At 48.6% G+C, this 23,616-nt stretch overlaps 1 protein-coding gene across 1 annotated transcript; it reads right to left on the bottom strand.

Annotated features, from left to right (window-relative positions):
• Window positions 1-9,361: 9,361 nt before the first annotated feature.
• PLAC9 (placenta associated 9) lies at window positions 9,362-23,405 on the bottom strand. The gene is made up of 4 exons (XM_019444733.2): window positions 23,272-23,405; window positions 11,547-11,644; window positions 10,003-10,129; window positions 9,362-9,498 (listed from the first exon to the last, which is right to left on the bottom strand). Exons 1-4 carry the CDS (start codon window positions 23,321-23,323, stop codon window positions 9,452-9,454), a joined length of 324 nt encoding a protein of 107 aa, XP_019300278.1. The 5' UTR covers window positions 23,324-23,405; the 3' UTR covers window positions 9,362-9,451.
• Window positions 23,406-23,616: the final 211 nt, after the last annotated feature.

Raw genomic sequence — 23,616 nt, forward strand, 5'->3', positions numbered from 1 at the left:
TTCCCTGGTGCCAGCTCGTTTTCTCCTGCCTCCCGATTCTGCCTGCAGCTCTGGGTTTCGGCCTTAATAGCCAGTGCAAGTGTATATGACTTTAAGTAGAAACATGCTCAGGAAATCCTGAGCGTGGGTGATTTACGGAGCCCCGGCTTGTAAGGAACGAGAAGGGAGGTTCCCGACATCCATGCCCAGGGCCCAGCTGCTGAAGTGATGTGTGGAGTTTGGTCAGATACGGGTGTGGTGTAGTCCACTGAGGACAAGGTAGAAGAGTGTGGTCCTTCATCCGGGTCCTGAGGAAGGAGCACGGGCAAGAGGGTGTGTGTGGGACTCCTGGGGCAGTCCTCACGGCCAGGCACTGGAGAGGAGGGTGGGGACAACCCAGAGAGGCACAAGACTGGCGCCTCCCTTCAGGGACCCTTCGGTCTGAGAGGTGCTCGTGGCTGTGGTCCTGGTGGGCCTTTGGCCCCTTGGTCAGTAGTGTTAGAGGGTGAGTCTAGAAGGGTCACAGTTTCTAGACATCATTGTTCTCTCCAGAAGCCTGGAGCTTGCCTTGCCAGGGGTCTCCACTCACTCCCTTTCTGACCTCTGTTGGAATTTAGAAAGGAGAGAATTCAGGGACTGAGGTGGGAGATCAAGCCAGCTGGGCCCTGGCAGGGTCCAGGGAGGCCTTGTCCCTGGAGTAGACGTCTGCCTGGGAATACCACCCGACCCCTCAGTCTCCCCTGGACATAGAAGAGAGGAGAGGATGGCCCAAGGGGCATGGGGCAGCCGTGAGCTAGATCCCAGCCTGTTCCCCCTAGACCCACTGCCCAGCCGGAGAAGTCACTGTGGGCCCTGGAATATCGATTTTAGGCCCTGCTCTTCACTCCTTTCCCCGTTTCCATGCCCGTGGCCTCTTGAACAAGGCCCAGCATGCCCGGTGCAGGTGCTGCCCCCCTAGGGCAGGCCCCTTGCCCTCGGGTGCCAGGGGGGCCCTGCCTGTTGGGATGGACTGATTGGCCCCACATGACTGTGAACTCAGGCTGACCCCGGCGGCCTCCCGAGCCCTGCCAGGGCCTGCATTCAGCCCCCTCCAAGGTGACGGTAAGTGTCCCGTGACATTACTTTGCCCTGTTGTCTGCACCAAAGGTTGTAGCCTGGTGCCCAGCAGGCAGTACCTGACTGTACACGCATTTACTTTGGTCCCCAAAGCGTCTTTTCAGACATTCGAATTTATTGCCAACATTGAGGTATTGAGAGGTTTTACGTTTTGTAAAAATACACAATGCTGGCTTCCCTCGAAAAACCCAGCTCTGGCAACCCTGCAGACCAGGAGCTGCTGGAGCCAGGCCGCAGCTGCCCCCTTGGAGCACAGCGCTCTCTGTTTTGCCACCAGCCCCACCACACCCCACTGCATGTTACCTGTTTGGCCCCTGTAGGTGTCGGAGTTTGAGACCCCTGGTCCACACACTTGGGGACCACCTGCCTTCATCCCGGTCTTGGTTTCTCTCTACCTTCCTGTCCCTCAGGCTGCCCTCTTGGTCACGCCCACGGAACCCAACCCATAATAAGTATGGGCTGGAAGACTGCATGACCTCCTCGGTGAGTTCGCTTCAGGGGCAAAGGCATTTATTTACTGCCTTCCAAGGTCGACAGGAGGTTATTAACTGCGTTGATTATGCCCAGGACAAAGAAGATGGGGAGGGAGACATTCAACCTTACAGGCCATCTTTCTGGGAGAGGGCTACCCTGGGTCTTTTTCTGCCCCCTGGAAATGGTGGCCGAGGCCAGTTCATTGCCACGCATCTAATGTCACTTCCAGAAGAGCTACCAGAGGGTGAGATACCCGGTGAATTTCAGCCCTGAGTGAATTCTCCGCAGCTGTGGGGCATCGGAAGGAACACGATTGGGGGCAGGAGCACGGTGAGGGCGAGGCAAAGGGGTCACTTGTTTTGGGTGCACAATTGAAGAAATCCTCCCTGCTGTATATTAGGCTGAATAAAGGTGCTTACTTTGCGGGTGGAGAAATGGTCCTAAAGTGGTGGTTCCCAAACCCCAGCGTGTATCAGGATTATCTCAGGTGCTTGTCAAAATGCAGGTCCCTGGGCCCCAACCTCACAGATCTGAGCAGGCCTGGGGGCCAGGAAACCGCTCCTGCCTCGTGCTTGCCTTGTCATTCTGATGCTGATCTAAACGCTCCTAGCTGAGACAGAACTTCTGAGCCTGGAGGTGCTGGGTCACACACCGGGCAGGTGAGCTCGAGGAAGGCTGTGTTTGGAGTTCAGTCAGGTGATGGAAGATGGGGCAAGAGGGATCTGCAGGTTGGCCCTCTACAGATGCCCACGGGCGGTGACCGCTGGGTGACCGTGCTGTGTCCTTCCTCTTGCTTTGGCAAAGGGTTACAGCTCTAGCTTAGGACTCGGCCCCTTATGTCAGCTGCCAGTTCCTCCCTGCCCTGGCTGATGGAAGTGGAGTCAGACCTGGAAACAAGAAACCAAGCTAAATCATCACCAAGGTCTTCACCGGGCAGATAACGGCTTAAATTTTCACCCCATCAAACCTGAAAGCTCTCTCTGGCCATGTTGCTCAGTCTTCTGCCTGGCCCCTTACAGGGACCCTCTCCATAAAAGATTCAATCACTGAAGCCCTCAGGTTTACAAGGGGCTCTTACCTTCAGCCCCCATTCCCTGGAAAGCTAGCCTTGGCCCAACACGGGTGTCCACTCTGAACCTCGTTCCTCCTAACAGTAAGAGTTGGACATCCTGAAGCAGAAAGAGTACCATTCTGGGAGTCAAGTATCTTGTCCCGATCTCAGATCAGCCACTGATTTGCTCTATGATCCTAGAAAAGTCATGTGTCCCTGCTTTGGGCCTTTGTTGTGCCTTTGTAAAATGAAAGACTAGATCAGAGTGTCTTAAACTTCAATGTAGTCAGCAAAAATGGTGGAGTAGGGGCCTCTAGAAGTGTTCCTCCCCCACAAAAGCAACAAATAAGGTGATGAGAACAGTCAGAATCAACTTTATTCAAACTCTGGAAACTAAATGAAAGTCTGCAGCAACCAAATGCTTGAGAAAAAAAAGGCTCCATTAAGAGGGTTTTGTTGCATGTTCACTTACCCCGGCCCTATCCCCCACACACCCCTAGCTCAGCAGCAGCCTCAGAAACAATATCCCACGGTCCTTGTAAGTTCTCAGCACTGGAGGGAACAGAATGGATCTTGTTGTCCTCAAGAACTATGGATATTTTGATCCATCTGGTTGCTCCCTGAAAGCAACCGGCTCGAATGACTTGCTTTTATTTCACCTAATTTGGTGGAGGTGGGTGGGAGGGGGGGAGGCGGCAACCCTGGGGGACATTTGAAGGCAAAAGTATTAGCCACTGATGCCTGGAGGAAGGGGTAACAGTAGGGGCAAATAGGAGACAAATTGAAGAGTTTGGGGAAGAAAGGCTGGGCATGAAATACTTTGGGGGATAACGGTTTCCAAGAGCACCACGAGTCCCTAGCAATCTGGAAGGGCACGCACATGCCCAGCGCTGAACGCATGCCTAGCAAAGACTCGAGAAGGCTCTCAGTGCTCACCTCTGGCTGATCTTAAGGCTCTGCACAAGCAGGAAGTAAAGGCTTAGGTCGAGTCCTAGACCACTTAGCCGAGTGTCAGAAGCCCCAACACACACAGAACACATCTGCAAAGACTGGGAGATTTGGGGATGGAGGTTGGGGAGTTGGTTCCAGGAGTTTAAGGAAATGTGTCGAATCACGAGTGACCACTAAGCTCACTGAATTCAGAGACTTCAATAGTGACACCTAACAAAGAATACAAACTTTAAAAAATCAGTTCAGAAAACTCGCTAAACTACAACTAATGCAGCAAGCAGCAACGATAAATCTTGGGGAAGGGGAAGACTGATTTCCAGAGTTGTTACATTATAATGTTCAAAATGCCTAATTTTCAACAAAAATTATAAGGCATGCAAAACAAGAAAGCATGAGCCCCACGCAGGAAACCAAGAAAATCTGTGAATAGAAACAGGAAAACCCAGAAATTGGACTTCCGAAACAAAGACTTTAAATCGACTGTCTTTAAAAATGCCAATTTCTATTTGGTTCCCTTTTGTAATTTCCTAATAGAAATAAAATCTATATTAGAATAGAAGAGAGAGAAAATTTCTGTTACTACAAAAAAAGAACCAAGTAGAAAGTCTAGAGTTGAAGAGTACAGTAAAAGCGAAAAACTCACTTAGAGGGGTTTAAGAAGAAATTTGAGAAGGCAGAAAGCATCAACAAACTTCAAGATAAGCCAGTTGAGCTTTCCCAGTCTGAGGAGCAAAATGAAAAGAGAATGAAGAAAAGTTAACAGAACCTAAGAGACCTGTGAGACACCATCAAGTGTAGCAACATGCATGTAATGGGAGTCAGCGAAGAGAGAAAGCAGAAATATCTGCAGAAACAGTGGCTGAAAACTGACCAAATTTGATGGAACAAGTTAATCTACACATCTCAGAAGCTCGATGTACTATAAGCAAGATACACAAAATGATCCACATCGAGACACGTAACTAGACACAAGAGACAAGGAATCCTGAGAGCAACAGAGAACCCAACTTGTCACATACAAGAGATCACCAGCACGATTAACATCTGACTTCTTGTCAGAAGCTGTGCAGGACAGAAGGTTGTGGGATGACCTATTCAGTGTGCTGAAAGAAAAAATAATGTCAACCCAGAATCCTATATCTGGCAAAATATTCTTTAAAGATGAAGGAGACGTTAAGACGTTCCTGGATAAAGAAAAACGGAGATGGTTTGCTGCTAATAGACCTGCCCTATAAGAAACACTAAAAGTCCTTCAAGCTGAGATGAAAGACAGCAGGCAGTAACCCAAATCCACTTGAGGAAAACAAAAGACCTTGGCAAAGGCGACTACTTAGGTAAACATAAACATTACTATTAATATGTTTTTTGGTTTGTAGCTCTTTTTTTTTTCTACATGATTTAGAGACAGTGACACCAATCAAGAAATATAACTCTGTTGATGGGCACAAAATGCATAAAGATGTAATTTGTGACAATAACAACATAAAGGAAGGTGGTGGAGCTATGTAGGAGCAGTTTTTGTATACTGTTGAAACTTGGTGTTAATTCAAAATGGTTGTTACAAATTAAGATGTTAATCCCTGGAAATAACTAAAACATAGGAAAAGAACTGAGAAGGGAATCAAAATGGTACACTTGAAACTGTCTCAGACAAAATATGGCAATAATCGAGGAATTAAGGAGCCAAAATATACATAACATAGGAAACAAATAGCAAAATGGCACAAGCCTTTACTTAGTAGTAATTGCTTTAAATATAAATGGCATAAACTCTCAAAACAGATTGGCAGACAAAGGACATTATATCCTGATAAACGGGTTAAATCCATCAAGATAGAACAATTATAAACATGTATGCACCTAACTGTACAGCCCCAGAAAATTTGAAACAAAACCCGACAGAATTGAAGGGAGAAATAGTTAATAATAGTCGGAAACTTCAAAACCCCACTTTCCTCGTGGATAGAACAAGTAGACAAAAGACAACAAGGAAACAGAAAACTTGAACGACACTGTAGACCAACTAGACATAACAGACATATATAGAACAGTAGACCCAACAACAGAATACACATTCTTAAGTGCAAATGGAAAACTTTCCACATAGACCACAAAACAATCTAAACGAATTTAAGAAAAATTTTTTTTGTTTATTTTTGAGAGAGTGAGAGACAGAGCATGAGCGGGAGGGGGTAGAAAGAGGGAGAGACACAGAATCTAAAGCAGGCTCCAGGCTCTCAGCTGTCAGCACAGAGTGGGACACTGGACTCGAACCCACGAGCCATGAGATCAGGACCTGAGCCGAAGTCAGATGCTCAACCGACAGCCCCCCAGGTGCCCCTAAACAAATTTTAAAAGATTGAAACTACACAGAATATCTTCTATGACCACAGTGGAATGAAATTAGAAATAAATAACAGGAAGGAATCTGGAAGATTTACAAAATGTGTGGAAATTAAACAACATCCTTAAAAAAAAAAAAAGTGCTCAGAGGAAATATATAGTTGCAAATGCCTACGTTAAAAAAGAAAAAAGGGATCTCCAGTCAATAACTTTTCACTTTAAGGAATTAGAAAAAGAAGAACAAGCTAAATGCAAAGCAACCAGAAGGAAGGAAATAATAAAGATTAGAACACAAATAAACAGAATAGATAAACAATAGGATCAATGAAACAAAAAAATAATTCTTTGGAAAGATCAACAAAATTGACAAACTTGTAGACTGATTGACAGAGGAGACTCAGTTACTGAAATCAGAAATGAAAGTGGGACATTACTGATAACCTTATAGAAATAAAATGTTATTTATTTTTAATGGATTATAAAGTTATACAAAAATACTGTTAATAATTTCATGTCAACATATGAGATAACCTACATAAAATGGGATAATTCCTAGAAATATACAAATTCCCAAATGAGACTCAAGAATAGAAAATCTGAATAGACCTATAAGAAGAGATTAAATCGATAATAAAAACCTCTCAAAGAAAAAGCCAGGACCAGGAGGCTTTATTGGTGAATTCAATCAAACATTTAAAGAAGTAACACCAATCCTGCTCAAAGTCTTCAAAATATAGAACATTTCCTGACTCATATGAGACCAATGTTACCCTGATACCAAAGCCAGACAAAGAGATCACAAGGGAAGTGCAAAAATCCTCAATGAAATAGCAGCAAGCTGAATCCAGCAGGGTATTTAAAGGATTAGCCACCATGGCCAGGTGAGATTTATCAAAGGAATACAAGAACCATTCAATATACAAAAATAAGTCCATGTAATACACATTGTTAGTGGGATAAAGGGGGATGAAAACCGCATGATCACCCCAACTAATGCAGAAAAAGCATTTGAAAAAACCCAACGCTTTTGGATGATTAAAAACAAAATTGTAAGAAAAGGAGTATTTATCAACCTGAGATAGAGAGTATCTATGAAAAGCCACAGCTGACATACTTAATGGTGAAAGAAGAAAATCTTTCCCCTAAGATCAGAAACGAGACAAAGATGTTTGCTCTTGCCACCACTAGTCCACATTGTACCGGAAGCTCTAGTCAGGGCAATTAGGCAAGAAAAAGCATCCAAATTGGAAGTAAGAAGTAAAAGTTTCTGTTCACAGATGACATGATCTTATATAGGAAATTATAAATCCTACCCACACAAAAACTATTAGAGCTAATAAACGAATTCAGCAAAGCTGTAGGATATAGGATACATGATCAAAATACAAAAATCAGTTGTGTTTCTATATACTAGCAGTGAGCCATCTGAAAATAAGATTCCGTTTACAATAATAACAAAAAATACGTAAGGCTAAATTTGTTGATGTAAGACTTGTACACTGAAAACACAAAAATACAAAACACCCTGTGCTCACAGATTGGAAGACTCAGTATTGACAAGGCAAATACTCTGCAAACTGATCTACAGATTCAATCTAATCCCTATAAAAATTCCAGCAGCCTTTTTGCAGACATGGACAAGCTGATCCTAAAATGTATGTGGAATTGCAAAGGACCAGTCCCCAAATAACCAAAACAGTCTTGGAAAAGAACAACAAAGTCAGGGATCTCACACTTCTTAATTTCAAATCTTACTTCAAAGCTACAGTAATTCAAACAGTGTGATACCAGCATAAAGATAGACCTATAGATGGGATAGAATTCAGAAACCTAAACATCTACGTTTAATTGATTTTTGGCAAGGGTGCCAGAACCATTTGATAGGGAAGGAATATTCTCTTTAACAAATAATGCAGGGGCAACTGAATATCCACAAGCAAAAGAATTAAGTTGGATCCCAACCTCACACCATATTCAAAAAGTAATTCAAAACATCAGAGAACTAAATGTAACGGCAAACACTATAAAAATCTTAGAAGAAAACAGGAATAAATACCCATGACCTTGGATTTGGCGATGGATTCTTGCTGACACCAACAGCAAAAGCAAAAACAACAAAAAAATAGATAAATTGGACTTCATCAAAATTAAAACTTTTGTATTTCAAGGGACACCCAAGAAGGTAAAAACCCACAGAATGGGAGAAAATATTTGTAAGTCATATATCTGAAAAAGCCTAGTATCCACAATAATAAAGAACTCTTGCCACTCAATAACAGACAAAAATTTTTAAATGAGCAAAGGACGTGAATAGATATTTCCGCAAAAAGACAAATGGCCAAGAAACACACACAAAAAAGATGGTCATCACCATTAGGCAAATGCAACCTAAAACCACAATGAGTTACCACTTCATACCTAGTACGATGGCTATACTTAAAAAGATACACAGTGAAGATGTGGAAAAATCGAAACCCTTCTATACACATTGTTGGGGAGAATGAAAAATGGTATAGTATCATTCAGCTATACGAGAATAAAGTACTGAGACATGCCACAACACGGATGAAACTTGAAAGCATTATGGTCAATGGTAAAAAGGTTTGACACAAAGGCCACATATTGTATGATTCCGTTTATATAAAATGTCCATGGAGACAGAAATACTAGTGGTTTCTGAAGGATGGCAGGAAGGGGAATAGAAAGTGACGGCTTGGGAGCGCCTGGGTGGCTCAGTCGGTTAAGCGACCGACTGCGGCTCAGGTCACGATCTGGAGGTTCGAGCCCGGCATCGGGCTCTGTGCTGACAGCTCGGAGCCTCCAGCCCGCTTCAGATTCTATGTCTCCCTCTTTCTCTCTGCCCCTCCCCCACTCACTCGCGCTCTCTCTCTCTCTCTCTCTCTCTCTTTCAAAAATAATAATAAAAAGAAAAATTTTTAAAAAGTGACTGCTTGTAGGTACGGGGTTTCTTTTGGGGGTGATGAAAATGTTCGGCAATGAGTATACAACAGTGTGAAACCGCTGAATTTGAAGTTTAACAAGGTTAAAAATCTGAAACTTACGTTGCGCGAATTTTACCTCAATAGAAAAGGTTTTAAGTCACACAGAAATTTGCACACCTGTCCCCTGGGGATCTCACTGAAATGTAGGTTCTGATTCAGGAGGTCTGGGTTGTGACGGGCTCCCACTGCCGCTCATCTGTGGCCACATTCTGAGTAGTGAGGCTACTCAAGGGCCCTTCCACTGTGTCCCCTTGCCAGTCTGGGCCTCAGGTGCCTCACCTCCGCACCAGCTCCTGCCCTGTCTGCCCCTATAACGAAGACGGGCGGAAGCAGCCCGCCAGAAGTCCCCAGGTCTGAGCCTGCAGGAGGATGTGGGCCTCAGGGCGTGGGAGTGGACAGAGAAGGCGCTGTGGCTATAGGGGTCACGGTCAGCAGACACAGAGGACCAAGGGAGTAGCTTTTATTGTGCACAAAGCTGAGGAAGGCAGGCCACCATGTGCCACTCTGTGCCCAGAGAAGCTGCACCACGGGCGTGTCATTTCCAGTTGCCGGGCAGCTCTGGCTCCGGTGCTCCAAAGCCATCTGAAAGAGAAGGGACGGCTCGGGAGCGCTGAAGGCCCCCCGCGGCCCCGCTCCCAGGCCCCGCCCCCCACCAAGTCCTGTGACAGGGAACTCGGGGCTCCGGGAAGGGCAGGGGGCAGCCCCTCTGCCGCGTCCTCGGAGGGTTCTGTGGTGGCGCAGGAGTGGTTCCCTGCAAGGGACCTGAAAGGAGACCAGGAGCTTTGAGGCGGGAAGATGGCCAGCGGAGGAGGCAGCAGCGCTGTGCCCCCGGCGGCGCTGGGTGGGGACCCGGGTGAACTGTGCCAGCTCTTCCCGAACCCCCTTTCGGATGCCAGGCTGCAGCGCCCTCCGCGGGGGGGGGGGGGGGGGGGGGCGAGGGCAGAGAACATTGGGGGTGGGCCGGGGAGGGGGTGATACCCTCCCAACTCTGACCCGAGGCCTCTCCCTGCCTGTCCAAGCCACACCTGTGCGGTGGGCAACCATCCCTCCCCCCACCCCCCACCCCAGCCCGAGGCAGCCGCTCACCGTCTCCGAAGAGGTCGGGGGTCGTGGAGCTGAAAGACCCCGGGGGCAGGTTCCAGGCCAGCTCCTCCAGCTGACCCAGCAAGCCTTTCACTTCTGCCTCCAGGTGTTCCACCGTCTTCTCCACCGTCTAGAGCGAGAGAGATGGGAGCGGGGCGAGGGCAGGGGGGCAGGAGTGGGGCACTAGAGTGGAGCCAAGTCCATCAGCCACATCCTAAGGGGCAGGGGGGGGGGGGGGGCCCAGTGGGACGCGAGAGAACTGAGCGCCAGGGGACTTGGGCCCTTCTTGTTCAGGCTCAGCCCCTGCCGGCCTCACCATTCCCCTGATGACAGGATCCTAGGGCTTCGTTCTCTAAGGCCGCCGCTGGCTCGGGCCCTAAGCGCTTCACCCAGTCACAACAGGTTTGACAAGGAGCCACCCTTTTTTCCTGTTTTCCTTTCCGTTCTTCACCACTAGGAGCTCACATTCCTTTTGTCGCCCCGCCCCCTGGTGGCAATTCTGCCAAATGACAGGTGGGGGATTTTGAAATGTTCTTTATTCAGGGTTCCTAGCCTTTTCATGAATGAAAAGCAGTCTGGTGAAACCTACAGACCCCCTTCTCAGAAAAATACCGTAATTGAAAACAAAATAAAGCATACAGGATCTCCAAGGATTCCCACTGCATTAAAATACTGTTCAAGTGCTAAAAATTAAATCTTTGATGTAAAAATGTATGTATTTATTAACTTAGGAAATAACACGATCTAACATCAGGTCTAACGACGACTGTAATTACGTCATGCTGGCAAGGATGAATGATGTGCGGATATATTCACAACAACTATGATGGAGTGAAATTATCTGTGATTTCTATTGAGAACAAAGTCACAGTACTGTTAATACTACTATGGTTTGTTGCCTGTATTTATAGTGAATTGGAATGCTAAATTCCAGTTAAAGGTTTGTGAAAATAAGGTGTAATTTTTTCCCACACGAGTTTATAGACCCCCGGTTACAAACCGTGGCTGTGTAACAAAACACAGTGACCGAATTTCCACCATCTCGTTGTGTAATTATGTGGCGATCTCTAGCTGGGTTTAAGCAAGCCCCTCTCCTCACCCCACCCCACCCCCCACCAGGGGCAGGGTCTGTTGAGGGCTGGTCAGCCTAAGAGCCCAGACAGGGCAGGGAGATGTTTCACATGGTGGCCATGGAGCAGAATTGGCATGGGTTTTCCCGATTTTCCAAAGCAAGGTTGTCCTGAGCCCTATAAATCTACCAGCCTGGGGACGCCTGGGTGGCTCAGTCGGTTAAGCATCCAACTTCGGCTCGGGTCATCATCTCACGGTTCATGAGTCCGAGCCCTGCGTCGGGCTCTGTGCTGACGGCTCAGAGCCTAGAGCCTGCTTCAGATTCTGTGTGTGTGTCTCTCTCTGCCACTCCCCCGCTTGCACTCTCTCTCTCTCTCAAAAATAGACAAACATTAAAAAAATTAAAGAAAAAAAAAAAGCTGCCAGCCTGCCAGGTGGTCCTGAAGCTGTACGTCCTCCCAAGTCACCCTGATTACCTCCTCTATGACGTCTAAACGGCCGTGGATAGCCATGTGTCTGTCACACCCTGTGTTCCAAGCTGGGTCTCCATGGGAGGGCATGAAGGGTTCAGCAGCTGTGGAGAAACAAGCCTTGTCACCATTCCCTGTGACACTAGAGACTCCCGTAAAGCACTGGGCTCCGTGAGGTGGGTCCTGAAAACAGTCACAGAGAAGCAAAGGAAGGCTTGGTGTGGGTCAGGGTGTGAGGGGCCGGGGGGCTGGCCCAATCACTCGCTTGTCTCTATGGCCATGGTCACCGCCATACCCATGTGGGCTTCTTCAAGAAGCTGCTGCCTGAACTGGATGAGGTAAGGAAGGGAGGCAAGGTTGCAGACAGAGAGAACGGCGTGTGCAAAGAGAGAGGCACACGACGGCACGGTTCCGTGTGCAAGCCCTCAGGGAGTTGGTGTGGCTGGAAAGTACAGGGTGGATGGGAGGACACTGGGTCATGGAAACAAAACCAGAGGCCCTAATAAGCCAACCGCAGTGCTTATCTTGGGGTTTATTTCAACACAAGAGTCACACGGTCCTATGTGAATTTTTTAAATACAGAGAATGGATCGGAGGGATTTGTCCTTGAAGGCAGGAAGTTATTGCAGGAATCCTTGTGAGAAGTGATGAGGTGAGGCAGTAGGTATAGAGAGGATGAAGGGAAGATATTTTAGTCGTCACACTGACATTGATGACCAGTTATTAATATTGGACATTTGATGAGCACTTGATGAATGATGCGAACTCATTCAATCCTTACAATAACCTGTTTATTATCCCCAGTTGATGCAGAGGGGTGAAATGCTATATCCTACGTCACACAGCTAGTTAAATGGAAGATCTGAGGTCCGACCCGTCCGGATTTTGGTTCATTGTTTTCCTCCCCAATGCTGGTTCCCCCTTGGTTCCTCCTGGCACCACCAGCCATCACACCAGAAGGTTCTGAGCTCAGGTTTTGTGTCAGTGACCCCCAGGTACCTGTGAGGCAGCAGAGTTGGCTGGATCCTTGGAGAATGCGGATACTCAGGAAGAAGGCCACTGTCCCAGAAACGAAGAGAAGCAAGGAGCTTCCCTGAGGATGAAGTGGTCAGCATGGCCTAAAGCAGCAGGGAAGTGTAGCAAGATAAGGATGGAAAGACAGAGCAACAGGAAAGTCCTGCTAAATTCCACCCCGACCCTGTTCACAGAGTCGTGGAGGCAAAGCCAAGCCGAGATTCTGTGGGATGGGAAGGGAAAGAGAGGTTGGAAGGTGGAAACTTGGACCCTGGGAAACATTTTTCAAGAAGTTTGGCTGTGAAGGAAGGGAGATCAGATCACATGGTCTACAGAATGTTTCTTGTTGTCATTTCTGTTCTTTTAAGTCGAAGAAACAACCACACTTACAGCCTGAAGGAAAGAACTTAACAAAGGACTAGGAATACAAGCTGGTGCAGCCACTCTGGAAAACAGTATGGAGGTTCCTCAAAAAACTAAAAATAGAACTACCCTACGACCCAGCAATGGCACTACTAGGCATTTATCCACGGGATATAGGTGTGCTGTTTCAAAGGGACACATGCACCCCCGTGTTTATAGCAGCAGCATTATCCACAATAGCCGAAGTATGGAAAGAGCCCAACTGTCCATCGGTGGATGAATGGATAAAGAAGATGTGGCATATATCTACAATGGAGTATTACTCGGCAATCAAAAAGAATGAAATCTTGCCATTTATAACTACGTGGATGGAACTGGAGGGTACTATGCTAAGTGAAATTAGTCAGTCAGAGAAAGACAAAAATCATATGACTTCACTCATACGAGGACTGTAAGAGACAAAACAGATGAACCTAAGGGAAAGGAAAAAAATAATATAAAAACAGGGAAGGGGACAAAACAGAAGAGACTCATAAATATGGACAACAAACTGAGGCTTGCTGGAGGGGTTGTGGGGGGGGGATGGGCTAAATGGTTAAGGGGCACTAAGGAATCTACTCCTGAAATCATGGTTGCACTATATGCTAATTGGGGTGTAATTTTAAAAAAATAAAAAATAAAATTTAAAAAAAGGGTTTCAGTGTAGATTAGACTGAATGAATGAAGAACTTTTTTTTTTGAATCAGGATTATTGCAGATTGATGATATATGTATATTATTCAGAAGTTTTAAATACATAAGTGATCAGATTTGGCAAAAATAAGCTAGGCAAGATGTATGAGAGTGACTGCAGCAAACTCTTCTAGGCTACCCAAGGAAGGCTGAAAATGAGCACCTGAGGAAACCCCAGGGCCCAAGTGTCATCGGAAAGAAAGAAACATCGTGAGACAGGAGGAGCCCATCTGTGAAGGGGAAATGGAACTCACGGTTCAAAATAAAGAAAGATTCACTCAGGCTTTCACATCTGGGATTCTCACAGAAAGGTGAATGGCATATACTAATTTATATTAATGATCTAAATTGAATGATGGGAGCAGCCAGAAATGACAAAGTTAAAGTCTCAGGAACATATTAAGTCAAAATAATTCAAGTGAGGGGATTGATTCTCTCACGTCAACTTAGTTTCCAGAAGTAAAGGAGACATAGCAGTCTCAGTTCCGGGCGTGCTCGCCCACCACACTGGGCTGAGAGGAAGCACGGCAGGAAGTGCAGGTCCCTCGGAAGCTGTCTCACAGAGCTTCTCAAGCCCAGAACTTCAATGAGAAACATCATCCACCCAAGGGTCCACAGTCAAGGTTCCTCTCACGGTTCTGGGCTTATTTGCTTCCATATTTGTGTTTGTGTTTGTGTTTCCGCTCGGGTCATGATCTCACAGTTTGTGAGTTCGAGCCCTTCTTCGGTCTCCCGGCTGTGAGCTGCTTGGGATTCTCTCTCTCCCTTTCTCTCTGCCCCTCCCACGCTCACTCGAGTGCTCTCTCTCTTTCAAAAATAAATCACTAAATTAAAAAAAAAAGATTTAGGGGCACCTGGGTGGCTCAGTCGGTTAAGTGTCCAACTTCAGCTCATGTCATGATCTCATCGTTCATGAGTTCGAGCCCCATGTTGAGCTCTGTGCTGACAGCTCAGAGCCTGGAGCCTGCTTTGGATTCTGTATCCCCCCCTCTTCTGCTCCTACCCCATTTGTGCTCGCTCTCTCTCTCTCTCTCTCAAAAAATAAAAATTAAAATGAATTAAAAAAAAAAAACAGGGAGGGGGCCAAAACGTAAGAGACTCTTAAATACAGAGAACAAACTGAGGGCTGTTGGAGGGGTTGTGGGAGGGAGGATGGGCTAAATGGGTAAAGGGCACTAAGGAATCTACTCCTGAAATCATTGTTGCACTATATGCTAACTAACTTGGGTGTAAATTGTAAAAATAAATAAATAAATTAGTTTAAAAAAAGCAAAAGAAAAGAAAAAAAAGAACCGAGCAGAGGACAAGGGGCACAGCAGACCTCTACTCAAAGGGCCAAGAAGTTGAGTGAGTTCTCACCTGCTGGCCTCTGTTCACTCTGTAAAGCAAGAGGGGAATCATCTGCTGGTAATACGCGTTGGCTTGTGAAAGAGGAAGCTAGTTGTGACGTTTTCAGGAATTCTGTAAGGGGGGTTGTTGAACACAGCCACTAAAATGGGAGGCGCAGTGAGAGCACTTACATCATGGAAACCAGCAAATGTCTTGTTTTGGTTTTTGTCTGTTTTTGCGAGCCACTTTATCAGCAGACCACTGGGGAGGGGGCGCAAATATACAGAGGACTTCAAAAGGAGATGAGGAGAATGAGGAGGGCCATGTAGAAGGACGCGACTCAGGGAAGAACTTTGGAAACCCCAGACCCACAGTGTGCCACCTGACAGGCTGGGAGTAGCCAGGACAGGTGGCTGGATGGAGCGGAAGCTGGGAGTCTGCAGAGAGAGTATGGGGGAGAGCAAGCAAGAAAAGGATTGAGGATTTGACCAGCAAGCAGTTAAGGGGATGAGCTCTGGAGTCTAGCTTGAATAAGGAAGGAGAGAGGCCAAGAAGAGGGCCAATAAATTGGGAGAAACGGAGGGGCTGAAGGGTGATGGCAGTAACGGAAGGAATGTGTGGCAAAAGACATTGCAGCTTCAGCTCTGAGAGGTGAAGCAGCTTCCTGGTGGCAATATCAAGGTTGCGGCAATAGATGTGGGCATCTGAGGCACAGTCGGGACAAAGAGTTATTGGACTTGATCTGTCTAGGTGCAAACTGTCGTAACCGTAAGACCCAGGTGTTGGCTGGATGGCCCAAGGGGACATACAGAATCGCCTAGAAGGTTGACAGTTCTCGAGGTGAGGACAGAGATGGTGAGCCATTTTGCTGGTGAATGTGTAACTCTGAGAGGTTGAGTGACCTGCCCAAGGTCACATGGTTAGCAAATGACTGGACCCCTAGCACCCTTCTCCTGATCTCACCGCAGCAAGCTGGCCTTCTGGATCTCTGCCAGAGGCTTCCCGTCCTGAGACTTTCCTGTCCCAACTCTCTCTGGATCCCAGCTCTTCCACTTAGGGGTAAGAACTAACAGCAGAGACAAAACTCCCTTCCACCCTGAGCATCTTTCACGGAGAACAATTTGTTTCTGTATTTTCCATTAGTTCCCTCCACTGAACTTAGAAAAGCCTCTTCAAAAGACAATGGTCTTGGGGTGCCAGGGGAGTCGGCTGGTTCAGCGTCTGACTTCGGCTCAGGTCATGATCTCGTACTTTGTGGGTTGGAGCCCCGCGTTGGGCTCTGTGCTGACAGCTCAGAGCCTGGAGCCTGCTTCAGAATCTGTGTCTCCGTCTCTCTTTTCCCCTCCCTTGCTCGCGCTCTCTCTGTCTCTCAAAAATAAATAAACATTAAAAAAAAATTTTTTTTTTAAGACAATGGTCTTGTTGACTTTGGGGAGGGGGGTAGACATTACAATGGTATTTTGGTTATTTTTTTCTAGTATATGTGCGGCTCACGTGAGGACTGGTTATGTTCTTAAAAAGGAGTCTCTTAGAGATCCATACTGAAATCTTTAGAGATGAAATGTTATGATATCTTGGATTCACTTCAAAGTAATCCAGGCCTGGGAGTGGGCGGGGGCATGGGTGGCCAAACCAGATTGGCCGAAATTGATAATTGTTGAAACTGTGTGACGGGGACATTGGAGTTCTTCCCACTACCCTCTCTGCTCTTGTATATATGGTTTGAAATTTTCCATAATAAAGGCCAGTTGTCTGATAGGGTTGTTAGCTAAAAGCAGAAGCCGTTGCGGGCCGCATACACGGACGGGAAAGGCTCAGGAAGAGGGAGGGGGTGGTCTGAGGGACCCCACCTGGATGGTTGTGCTCTGTTCTGGGCCTTTGATAGGCAGAAGCAGATCTAGAAGCGGCCATGGTGAAGGGACTAGAAAGTTTGACTCATCTGTCTCAGCTGAAAGAACTGGAGAGCCCAGTCTAGAGAGGAAGGGTTTCCTGGGGGGCAAGAAGAGTCGCTTTCACCCCCAGGGAGGACTGTCCGTGAAAAGGGGGGCTGTCCAGTGTGGATCTGTGTCCACACACAGCCACTGTGGGCTCCGCCCATGAGCCTCTGGCCAAGCCTCTCCCCGGAGCCCGGCCTGCCCTCTCCCAGCCCCAGCTTGGGCCAGGAGGAAACAGTCTGACCTGGCTGGCCAAGTGTGAGGGTCCGCCAGCCCTGTAAGTCCTGAACAACATGAATCTACTCCCCTCCGCCGGCCTAAAACATCCTGTTTTGTACGAGTCTGCAATGAGGTCTAATTTGGCTCCAAAAGCCCTCCAGGGGAAAGGATTGGCTGAGGTTGCTTTCCACATCACACAGCACTAATCCCTCACATCTGGACAGAGCTGTGCCCTGGGCTCCGCTGCACAACTGTCCGTGAGCTCATCCAGGCCTCCCTACGAGCTCATCTGAGAGAGAAAGCTGCCTCGGGGCCTGTGCTGCTGCTCCCTCCCCCATGTGGGTCCCTAACTTGGCACTGACCTCACTGCACAAGGGCCCCAAACACACCGGAGAGCCCCGTTCTCACCCCCCTCCGCCACGAGTTGGTGCGGGCCTGTGGGAAGCTTTCCTCTCCTCCCTGAGTCTCTGCTGCCTCCTTGCTAACTCGGGGTGGAGAGGCCTGACGCACCGCCACCCCCCATCTGGCTCATGGGGGATGCCGCTTTGTCTCTCACAGCCTGCTGAGAGGCCTCAAAAATTAGCTACCAGGACAAAACCGGCGTGAGTCAAGGACAAGTTGCTTCTTGGATCAGAAGCTCCAGCGAGACAAGAGCTGGGCGTCTGCCATGTCTTTGAGCTTCCCCGTCAGTAGAAAGGGGCTCAGGATAATGCCTGCCCCACGGGGTTGTTGGGACAGTCAGGAGTGGGGAAGGCTGAAGGGTTACCATGAGCATGCTGGAGGAGCCAAGGCTGTGGGTCTCCATGTTCCCTTCCTTCCTCTGCTCCCGCCCTCCCTGCCCGGCCAGTTGGGAAATGGACCTTCTTGGACGCCGGGCTGTTTTCCCTGGCCTGGCTCCCACTCAGGGCCTATGCGCACCCTGGATGGCGGCCATGGGTGGAACACAGTGGGCTGGTGAGAGCAGGCTGTCGGGGAGGCCAGAGGCCCAGCGGAGGTGCTGGGCTAACTTCTTCAGTTAAAGAGACATGGCCACCGGGTCCCCATCCTCTGAGGCAGGAAGTATGGCCCCTCTTACTTACAGGCATAGGGGACCTCTTGTATCTGGGACTCAAACACCAAGAAAGCGTGCACAGCTCCAATGATTTCTGGGATGACACATAATTTCCCAGAGGAGACCCTGAAGATTGCTGTGCCTTCTGAATCATCAAAGACACACTCTGCTTTGACCAGCAACATCCATCAGTTAGGAGTTAATTGTGTTCGACCGCACTCACTATAATAGAATAAAATTTACCACATTTAATATTCGTGTTAAAATTGGTGCTTCATTTAAAACCACCAGCGGTTTAAAAAAATTTTTTTTAAGCAGAAGAATACTATTTTCAAACAAGTATATGAAGAATTCCAGTATGAGGAACTGCTCTGGCTGAGCCAGGAGAGAGACCCTTGAGCCCCCCAAGAAAGAGCTCAGATTCTGAGGCACATTCTTGGGAGAGACACGCCCTCCCATCTCCCCTGGTCTCTGGTCATTTTCCAAATGGGGGTCTGAGTCTTGTTGATCACTCTGAGAACACTTCAATGTCATTTCCAGTACATTCAGTATCTGGTTGCAGTAAGTAAGCTAGGCTACCATAAAAAAGCCCCCTCCCCGCCTCAGCTTCACATGTATTTATTCGTTTTCTCATATGTGAGTTCAGAGGTAGATTGGCTGGTGGTCAGGGCTGGCAGAGAGCTCTGCTCCCCGAGCCATATGGAAACCCTGATTCCTTCTATCTTGGAATACCATGCTCTTTTAGTCCGCGGGGTCATAATGTACTAGAACACTCCAAAAGCCCCACAAGACGGAGAAGGTGTAAGAAGCCATCCAGAATAAACCTCTCTCTGTGCACCGTGAAAAGCACACATGGCTGGGAGTCAGAGACGCAGCCCCACCTCCGAGACTTACTGAGGACGTTCTTTGCCTCTCTTTCAGACGGTGAGGGAGCTGTCCTGCCAGGTCTACTTGGCAGGACTGCTGTGTTGATTAAAGGGACTCCTGCCCTTGAAGATGCCTTGGAACTGCCAAGTGCTGTGCCAATGGCGTGTAGGGCATCTACCAGGGGAGCTGAAGATGGAAGAAGGCAGAGGAAGCTGCCAGGGCTCTGCCTCTCTGCTGGGTCATACAGACCAGTTCTCAGGATGGAGAGGCATCTGCTCTAAGGATAAACCTATGCAGGGGTCCAAGGGATGCTGGGGAGGGGCTTCTCCAACAAGGACACAGAGGGCTCGGTGCTGATGCGGCTCTCTGGCTCTCTTACAAGCCAGTCCCACTCACTGGATTCCTGGGTCCTTCGCCTTTTCAATAGGCATAGCCATACTCTATACGGGAAGCTCCCATCAATTAGCGATCACTCATTGTGCGCCAAGCTCTCCGTTGAGCGCTTACGTACATTATCCCATTTAACGCTTACATCATGTTTTTACAAATTAGAAAACTAAAGATCAAAGAGATTGCGTAACATGACCAAGATTACATAGCTAGTAGGTGGTAGGGAGAGGATTTGAATCCTACCTGCCCGACACAGTCTAGACTGTGCACTGGCAGTCATGTGACCTTGTGTAAGTTAAGGGCCTCCCCTCTCGGGGCCTCAGCTGCCTCCTCTGTAAAAGGTAACAGAGAGAAACTTAGCATGCCTGACTCCATATTGCTTTTATTTCCCTTGTCACTGTAACCTGTAGCTTAGAAACGTTGCTTAGCCCCACACACAGGCATGGTAATCACGGAAGGAATTCTGCTTACAACTGAGATTTGCAAAAACCGCCTTCTTACCTGAAACCTGCCTCATTGGAGGAGATACAGAAGTACATACAGAAATGACTATGCTATGTTTAAGATTTACAGGAACGACACCACCAGATTCCTACACACAAAGATCAACTGACCAAGGGCAAAGAAGCTACACGACTGTTTTCAATGTCTACAGATATCAGTCATCTTTTGACTCCCTTGCCCCTCTTCCTAACATAGAACAAGCCCGACTCACATACTCTAAGAGATGGTTCTTTGGGACAATAGTTCACCATCTCCTCAGTTGGCTGGCTTTCCAAATAAAGTCGCTTTCCTACACCAACATCTTGCTTCTCAACTCGCCTATCATTCGGCAAGCAAATACACTTGAACACAGTTACAAAATGAGGGGTTGGACAGGTATGGGGCAAAGAGGACCTGTTCACATGACCTTTACAGCTGTCTGGGGCCCCATAAGAGCCCAAATGTGTGCTTGGGATTGAAATGTCTTTGACTGGTTCACTCCCACGATATCCATCTTTGTAGGAAGAAATGCTGTGACCCTCACGACAGCCCTTCAGCATCTTCTTCCTTCACTTGAAGCAGAAATCAGAATTCCAGTGGAAGACAGATGTCCAGTCCACGGGGATCTGGAGCAGGGGCGGACAATGAGAGAATGCCCAAAGGGCCCCAAGGCATGGGTGACAATTGGTAAAAGAACCAGGCTCTAGGAGTTTAGATGTCTCTGATAGGAAAACAGGAAAGGAACTCAACAGAAAACTTAATTTTGAAAAAGGGCTCTTATCAGTATTCCAAGCAGTTTGCTTCATTCAATACATAAAGAGCTTTTGTAGGTCAATATGAAAAATCCCAGTACCGCAACTGAAAAGCGTGAGACAATTCGCATGAATTAGTAGAAATGACCAATGTGCACTTAAAGAAAAAGTTCAACCTCAGTAGTAATCAAAGAAATACAAATTAAAGCAACAAACCATCTTAACATATTCTTGCCGAACAGCAAAAGTTTCCAGATCTGCCAGTTTATAGACAATACAGGGGAAGGAAGAACATTTAAATGACTCGCGGCAGATGCAATCAGCTAAAATCTAAATGCGGGAAAACTTTATAGGACAAAACAACCCAGCTGCGTCCACAAATACATCTTAAGGAAAAGGGGGGAAGAGAACTCACGTGTTAAAGGAAACATAACTGACATGTCCGCCAAAAGCAACACGTGCACCTTATTTGGACAAAACAAAACCAAATGTAAACATGACACAATGGGGGATGTGGACATTTGATGATATTAAGAAATTTCCATCCCTTTTTAGGGTGTGATAATGGTATTGCAGTTGTGTTTATTAAAATATTACTTATTTTTGGGGTGCCTGGCTGGCTCAGCTGAGAGTGCATATGAATTTAAACAATTTTTTTAATGTGTATTTATTTATTTTTGACGGAGAGAGAGACAGAGCATGAGCAGGCGAGGGGCAGAGAGAGCGGGAGACACAGAATCTGAAGCAGGTTCCACGCTCTGAGCCCGATTCGGGACTTGAATTCACAAACTGTGAGATCATGACCTGAGCCAAAGTCAGACGCTTAACCGGCTGAGCTACCCAGGAGCCCCATATATGACTCTTGATCTTGGAGTCATGAGTTCAAGCCCCACACTGGGTATGCAGATTACTTAAATAAACGAAACTTAAAAAAAACAAGATTACTTATCTTTTAGAGATACTGAAGGAAATATTTACGGATGAAAATATATGGTGCCCGGAATTTCCTTTAAAACTATTGGAGGGAGGGGACAGAATGTGGGGTGATAGAGGAAACAAGACAGGCCAATACTCGCCGAAGCAGGATGGCAGGAACACCGGGGTTTGCCCCGCTGCTCTGCCTTTGCATCCAAGACATTTCATAGTCAAACGTTAAGAAACACAATGGTAAATTGTCTGAAGGCTGAAAGATTATACACAACACTGTGCGAACACGGTGTGAGATTACACTTATACATTTATACTTTCCCCCTTTTTAAAACATCCGTAGCAATAAGCAAGCATAATCAGAAAGAATGTTTAAGAACGGTTTTAAATTAAAACGCATATACTGGTCATGACTGCAGGGGCCACAATAAAGTCGGCCAGTTGTGGGCGGCAGCCAGATCCTCCCTCTGGGGGAGCACAGACTCGGCTTTGTGCCCTCGGCTCCTGGAGGGGAGGGGGGGGGGCTCCAGGAGCAGCGGGGGAGGAAGGGGGAAAGAAGGCCTGGCTCTATGGGCTCTGTGCCGAGCACAATCCCAGCCACTCGTCATACAGCCCTTGAGGAGGCAGTTGTTGGTCCTCCTTCATTAATAGGTGGGGAAACTGAGGCTCAGAGAGATCAGTGGAGCTGAGGGGATGAGGGAGGGAGCCCGTGTGTGTTGAATTCCATGCTGGGGACTTCATTCAGTCTCCGCAGGGTGGGTGTCATTCTCCCCACCTTACAGAGGAGGAAGCAGGCTCACAGAGATAAGGCAGCTGACCCAACTTACTCAGCGGGGGGGGGCTGCCCAGGATCAGCACAGGCCTCCACCCTGCCCCTGGGTGCTCACACCCACAGCTGGCTGTGCCCTGAAAGGCACTGGCCTGGGAGGCTCCCATCTTAGCTCAGGGTACTTCACTTAGGCGATTCACCTGCACTGGCTCCAGGCTGACGGGCAAGCCGGTGGGGGCAAGGGTCTGCCTGAGAGGGCAGGAGGCCTGGGTACTTGGTGAGGCCTCTGCCATGGCACGGCTGTGAGAGCCGAGCCTTCCCCTCACCTGCCCTGCTGGGAGCAGCAGCCTGTGGAGCTCCCCCAGCCTGTGGAGCACCCGGAGGGCCTCTCCCTCCCGCACCCCAACACCCCCACCCAAGGCAGCTCGGGGCCTCAGGGGAGATCTCTGGAAGCAGAGACACTGGCCTCCTCTCCCACGCCGCAGAGCCCTCGGCCGGCCAGATGGCAGGTGAAGTCGTGGCCTTTCTCCTGGGGCCGCCTGTCCGCCCGCTGGCTCTGCTGGGCCAAGCCTGGGTCGTCGTCTGCCGGAACTCAGCTTCCAAGGGAGTGCCCTGACCGTAAGCCCAGCCCGGGCGCCTCCACAGGCCCTCGGGATGCAGCTGGCCAGGAAGGCGGCGGGGGGCGCTGGGGGGATGTGTGCCCTCCCTGCAGACTTGACCTCCCCGCCCTGCGATGCCTGTCTCCTCTCTCTCCTGCGGGGCGTCGGGTCTCTCCAGCCTTCCTCTTTCGGGCGCGCTCTCTCACGTCTCTTTTCACACCCCCCCCTTCCCGGGAGGTCCCCCCTTTCTCCATCTCTCCGCTCTCCGTCCCCTCGGTCCCACCCGGCCCGACCCCACTCACCGGCGGCGCGGAGCAGGGCGAGCCCGGCCAGCGCGCAGAGCAGGGGCCGCATGCTGCCGGCCGGCCGAGCGCAGCGCGGAGTCTGCCCGCCGCCGCGCCCCCGGGCCCGCGCCGGCCCGCCCGCAGGAAATGCTCGCAGCCCGAGCCAAGATTCCTGGGCGGCTCCGGGCTCTCCGGCTCGCGCGACCCGCCCCCTCCAGAGACCCCGCGGGCGGAGGGGCCGGCGTGCCAACCCCGGGCGCCTCCCCAGCCGGGGGCCGCCGCCCCCCTTCCCTGCGGCGCCCGGGGGCCCGGGCGCAGGAGGGCGGGAGGGGCGAGGGGCGAGGGCTGCCCCCCACCCCCACC

The sequence above is a fragment of the Panthera pardus genome, unplaced genomic scaffold (genome assembly GCF_024362965.1).
Source record: "Panthera pardus isolate Hobbes unplaced genomic scaffold, ASM2436296v1 HiC_scaffold_22, whole genome shotgun sequence".
NCBI lineage: Eukaryota > Metazoa > Chordata > Mammalia > Carnivora > Felidae > Panthera > Panthera pardus.